The 6,482-nt window shown below is 30.9% G+C and overlaps 1 protein-coding gene across 1 annotated transcript; it reads left to right on the forward strand.

Moving 5' to 3' along the window:
• Positions 1-1,151: 1,151 nt before the first annotated feature.
• LOC108904665 (ubiquitin carboxyl-terminal hydrolase 14-like) lies at positions 1,152-6,395 on the forward strand (the record flags this gene model as incomplete). The annotated part of the gene is made up of 10 exons (XM_018707299.2): positions 1,152-1,323; positions 1,448-1,626; positions 1,679-1,786; positions 1,840-1,954; positions 2,013-2,188; positions 2,299-2,390; positions 5,613-5,769; positions 5,928-5,993; positions 6,051-6,233; positions 6,287-6,395. Coding segments are annotated over exons 1-10 (1,201 nt in total), but the record flags the coding sequence as incomplete, so codon positions are not given.
• Between the last annotated feature and the right edge of the window lie 87 nt (positions 6,396-6,482).

The following is a 6,482-nucleotide window of genomic DNA, read 5'->3' on the forward strand; positions in this document are numbered from 1 at the left end:
GTACCTATTTAAAAGGTGTTCCACCCCTCAGGCCAAACTATACAGTATACTGCTACATTGTTGGCAAAAATGTTTCTTTCTGTTTTAGTATTGACAATTTTGAAGGCAACTTCGTTATTACAATAATTACAAGTGGGTATAGTTAGGTCTTCTTTTCCTAGCCAATTTTGCTCAACAATTTTATAAAACAACAGAAACCTTTATCTATGTAATTCAGTAAGTAATACTTCCTTAAACATATACTTATTTTTATCCTCAAATTATCTGACATGATGATAACACAACTGAACGTAGAAACCTATATAAACCAAGTTATGAATAATACATTTTGTTCCTCAATTTTTTCATTTAAAAGAAACATGGAATTATACGTTTTAATCAGAAAAGAAAATATTTTGAAAGTGTTACAGTATTTATACTAGGATCTTTACCAACAATTATATTAATTTCTTTCGAGTCATTGATTCACTTTGGACTAATAATATTGTTGAATATATTATACTGAAATATATAGTCTTACAAAAATAAAACAGAACTTACGGCTCTGCTTCGATACTCTTCAACTTGGCAACGTAGTTACTTGGTATATAACCTTCCTGTCTGGTCCGTTTACTCCTTGCAAGCCACCAGTCTCCCTGAGTATCATTTAAAATTTCCAAATGTTCACCCTTTCGGAAACTTAAATCTTCATCAGTTCTAGCATCGTAATCATACAAAGCAACAAATATTCTGGCACTAGGTTGTTCGGGTTCTGGGTTCCCCACAGTAATAGGGAGCCTAGGTACTTCAGGGGGTGTTGGGATAGGATTTGTCTGTAAAGTAGTGTCTTCTATAGGGCTAACACCTAGCCTTTCTCTATTTCTATCAATTCTATCAGTCGTTGAGGGGCTACTAAAACAATTGCCCATTTTTCAATTGTTTTTTAGCACTTCACTAGTCACCATGAACAAACATCACATAACACCTGAAAGTTTAATTTTCTACAGTTTGAATTTTAAAAAGAAATATTTCTAACAAAGTAAATAATACACATTTCCATCCGTCAACCTCGATTCACCGCACTGAATTTATCAGAGAAAGGCAAATTTTGTTTAGAAACTTTCCCTTGGAGTTTTTAATATTTTCCTGTTGGCAGCACCGCTTCCTGCCTGGTGACTATGACTTTTTAATTTGTCTTGTCATCTGTAAAGCGAATAAATGCAATTTATTGTTTTCTGTTAATTTTAATAATTCAAAAGAAACTCATCGTACCGCATATTTTTTAATAATACTGTGATTAGTTTATATAATTTTAAATAAGTACCATCATGCCGCAGTACAAGGGTAAGTTAACTTTTTCATTTTACGTTTTCTAACCTCTAAGTGATAACCAAAAATTTTTAATTTTTTTCTGCTTTTGTTTTAAATAACTAAATTGCAAACGTTATTAAATTTTTTTATCGGTTAGTTAAAGTTAAATGGGGAAAGGAATCATATCCAGACATTGAAGTAAATACAGATGAGCCTCCTTTGTTGTTTAAAGCACAGTTATTTGCTTTAACTGGAGTACAACCAGAAAGGCAGAAGGTTATGATCAAAGGAGTTACACTGAAGGATAACGACTGGGATAATTTTAAAATAAAGGATGTGCGTATTGATAAAATTGTATATTTTTCTTTATATGAATGTCTTTATTTAGGGGGTTACAATCCTTTTAATGGGCAGCAAAGAAGAGGATGTCCCAAAGGAACCAGTAGAAAAAACAGTCTTTGTAGAAGATATGAATGAGAGTGAATTAGCTACTGCGGTAAATATCTGTAAAATTAATTATTGTGTATGTATAATAAAACTTAATTTTAGTTGGATTTACCAGCCGGTTTAACAAACTTGGGGAACACTTGTTATATGAATGCTACGGTTCAGTGTTTAAAAGTCGTACCGGAACTAAGGGAAGCCTTACAGACTTTTCAAGGAGGTAATTATAAAAAAACTTTTTAAATCGTGATATTTATGAAAAAATATTTTTTTTTTAGGTGTTGCTCCAGCTAACAATGTAACTGCATCACAGTCGATTACTGCTGCCCTTAGGGACTTATATGCCAGTATGGACAAAGGGAATACAGTTCCTCCAATAGTCCTACTACAAGTGTTACACATGGCATTTCCTAGATTTGCTGAAAAAAATGAGCATGGAGGATTTTCACAGCAGGTAATAATTTCTTCGTATATAATAATTATGAAATTTGTACTGAAATTATTTCTCTAGTTTTAAATTTTAAATTATTCATACAGAATTTTATCATTGGTCTTATTCTTTAGGATGCCAATGAATGCTGGACAGAAATGGTGAGAATGCTGCAACAAAAACTTCCTGCGAAACTAAATGGTGATAGTCCCCAAGAACATTTCAAGTAAGAATACTCACCTTTACATTTTCATAAGATTTTCCTAGTATACAAAATAATATACATGGCTTTTCATATAACATTTGCATGTGGACTAAGGGGAATGTAACTAAATATGGGGTGTTTTGAAAAATGTTCCATAAAATCAGACGTGGGTAGATTAGTAGAAAAATAAAACAGAAATATATATATACAGGGTGTCCGGAAATTACGTGTACAAGGGAAGATCACAGACTTCTTGACTCAAAATCTGTAGATTTAAATTTACCTATTTCCAAAATTGCTCCGTTTAGCCGATAGGGGACGCCAAAATCCGATAAAAAATTTTTGTTTATTCTGAATGTCTTGAAAACAATTTTGACCATTTTTGGGTTACAGAGTTAGGTCTTTAATTGAATTTAGAATCATTTCCAATTCCTACAAATATTTAAAAAAGCAGATACCATACAAATATAACCACATATTTGTTTCATTCCCCTGTACAACTCCCAATTTTTTTTGTCACTAGCTGATTTTGTTTAGAATTTTTTTTTTGCACTAGCAAAATTTTGATCAGATGAGTAGTTTAGGCAGAAAAAATTAAAGTCTGCTGTATAATATTATTTTATTATTATCGTTACATTATTTTATGCTTTTGTGGTATTTCTATGATGAAACCTATCCTCAATTTTGTTTTGGCAGTTTGTTTATTCTTGTGGTTTTATTTGTTCTCTTTTATCTTTACTGAGAAGTAATGAGGTTATTGTTAAACACACATTAAATGATTTTGTTTTTGCACTTAAACAATTCAAATGTATTGAATTGAAATTTGATATACGTCATTTTCTTAAAATGCATCATCAGTGTTAGTTTTCCCATTGTTTAGTTTACATAAAAAATATTATAACGTCTTCTGTGATTTCGTGACCGTGGTTTGAAGACAATTGGCTAGTTTGAAGTCTACAAATCATGTGCTGTAAATTGATTGCGATTCGAAATCATATTGTATAAGAAGATACTAATGCTCTTGTTATCCAAAACCAACTGCGTTTCATTCCTAAAAAATTGTTTTTTTTATACTACATTTTGTTAAAATAGAAAAAAACCTTTTTTAGAATTCTCATAAATATTTTTATTCAAGAATTCATCAATTTGCAGTTTGGCAAAAACAAATTATGTAAAAAATTGAAGAAACTAGTTGCCTGTCCATTTTTATCGGAAAATTATGCAGATAAGAGAACTACTTTATTAGATATACATATAACATAATGTTAATAATAATAATTTTCAAAGTTCTGGGGATTTTAGAACGTATATTTATGATTTTTTTAAATTTTCATTAGAATAATCAGAGGTTTCAGCTCCTTAAAAAATTTATCAATATTATTTAGAAAACACTTGTATTTACAGACAGAGATTGGTCGACTTTGTCTCGGTTAATCGTACTTTACTCAAAAATAGTGTTTTTCCACCACTTTCAACATGAATACCTCTTTTGTGTAAAAATTAAATTTTACAATATGATATGCTATGTGACATCGTTGAGTGAATAAGTTCACGCAGTTTTGACATACAACACAGAAAGTGACAATTTGTGAATTCAAGATGTCTCTTTTTCCGCTTTAAAAAGAATTAAGCCTAAAATGACTACTGGTCTTGATGGTGTTCCCGCATTTCTGATAAGAGACTGTGCTCAGATTTTTTCTCATCTCTTAAAAAAATTATTCAACTCGTGCCTAACAAGTGTCGGTTACCTGATTTGTGGAAGCGTTCAAAAGTGTGTCCAATTTTTAAATTTCGTCCTATATCTATTATATGTAATTTTTGTAAAATTTTTGAAATATTACTTCATGACTATATTTATTATAACATCTCTAATGTGATAACACCTTGTCAGCATGGTTTTATGAAAGGACATTCTACTGTCACTAACTTGATCAGTGTTACACAATTTATAGCCGATTCTATAGACAACAATTTACAAACTGATGTCATATATATAGGGACTTCGGATTTTACTCCAGAAGCTTGATATGTTTGGCTTATCAGTGGCCTTAATGAATTTCTTCGAATCTTATTTAGACAACAGAAAACAGTATATAGTTTATAATGGGTATAAATCGATTGAGTATACCGCTACAGCAGCAGTTCCTCAAGGTTCCATTCTTGGACCTTTACTATTCATTATATTCATTAACGATTTAGTTAACAACTTAGATGTAAATTTTCTTCTTTATGCCGATGATGTGAAAATATACAGCTCAGTTCGCAACATTAATAACTGTATTCAGCTTCAACGAAACCTTCTTACTATAATATCTTGATGTAATAATAACAGGTTAATGTTAAATACAGAAAAATGTAATGTCATGTCTTTCTCCAACAAGTTCAATCACATTATGTTTAATTACAGCATTGATAATAATGTTTTGTCAAGACCGAAAACATTTTGAGACCTAGGCGTTGTATCTCATGAAAAACTATCATATAATAATCATATTGATATTGTTGTCTCCGAAGCTAATATGGATTTATAGTTTGCAACTGTCGTGATTTTTCAAGCTTAGATGTCATAAAGCTTCTTTACTTTAATTATGTTAGATCGAAACGAATATGTGTCTCCCGTACGGTCTCCGCACAGTGGTGTCCACATTAATAAACTGGAATCGATTCAGCGTCGATTTTTTAGATTTTTAGATTTTAAATCTGATGGCTACTATCCTCATATCGGATATCCGTATGAGGACCTTTTAAGTAGACATTCCTTTATTAACCTTGAAACTAGACGGAAATACTTTTCGCAGGTCTTTCTTTATAAAATTTTACGTAATTTGGCCGACTGCCAGGAATTTATAAACAAATTATCATTTTCTATGCCTAGACTTAGCTCTAGAGAAAACGGAACATTTTATTTACCAACTCCTCGTACTAATGTACTCAAACATTCACCACTTTATCTGCAACAACTGTAATAAAAATTCTGTAGATATTTTTAACTGCAGCCTTAACGACTTAAAAATAATTTATTTTTAATGTTTCAAATATGTAATTTTAATCTTCATTTATGTGTATTATTTAGTGTATAGATTTTATTTATTTCCTTAATTTTTTTATGGTCTGTATTTTTTTTTTGGTCCTTTTAATTTTGTGTGTAATTAGTGTATTTCTTTTATTATTGTCTGTTCTATAATTGGGTAGTACCTGTTGACCGGTGTATTAAATAAAATAAAATGTGTATACATATTTCAGATCTCTAATAGACCAATACTTTGGTGGTACTTTTGATGTTGAATTAAAATGTGTGGAAGCAGAAGATGAGCCTGTATCCAAAAATAAAGAGCAATTTCTACAATTAAGTTGTTTTATTTCTCAAGATGTTCGATATATGCATTCAGGGCTTAAGAATGTGAGTATTAAATTTGTGTACCGTCCCGCAATTACTTATTTGGTGGCGTGTTAAACGTTTTCATTTAGTTGGCAGAAATACCCGATTAAATAAAAACTAAGAAATTCGTAATTAGCGGTATTGGCGTGCGTATTTATTTAATTATATATTTTTTACAGAAAATGCAAGAACAGCTTACGAAAAAATCATCTACTCTAGATAGAGATGCTGTTTATATAAAAACTGTAAGTGGCGGTACAAAATTTTAATTCCATTGTCGATAAATTACTTTGTGATTTTAGAGTAAAATTAGCCGTCTACCGGCCTATTTGACGGTTCAGTTTGTTCGGTTCTATTATAAAGAGAAGGAATCGATAAATGCCAAAATTCTCAAGGACGTAAAGTTTCCTCTAGATTTCGACGCTTTCGATTTGTGTACCCCAGAGCTGCAGGAAAAGTTGGCACCAATGAGATCTAAATTTAAGGTTAGTCCTATACACTTTTTGCATACATTTATTAATTTCACATTTGTTTGTAGGAATGGGAAGACGAACAAGTAGAACTCGCGGCGAAAGATAAAAGTAAAAGTAAGGGAGACGTGAAATCAAAAGAAGACAAGAAATTTGCCCCGTACTGGTTTGAAAATGGTAAATATACATTAAAAATTGAACTTTTTATCTTATTTTTTTATTATTTTTAATTGAACCTCTATCCTCGAATCATGCTTCCAGACC

This window comes from Anoplophora glabripennis, unplaced genomic scaffold (assembly GCF_000390285.2).
Source record: "Anoplophora glabripennis isolate ALB-LARVAE unplaced genomic scaffold, Agla_2.0 scaffold186, whole genome shotgun sequence".
Lineage (NCBI taxonomy): Eukaryota > Metazoa > Arthropoda > Insecta > Coleoptera > Cerambycidae > Anoplophora > Anoplophora glabripennis.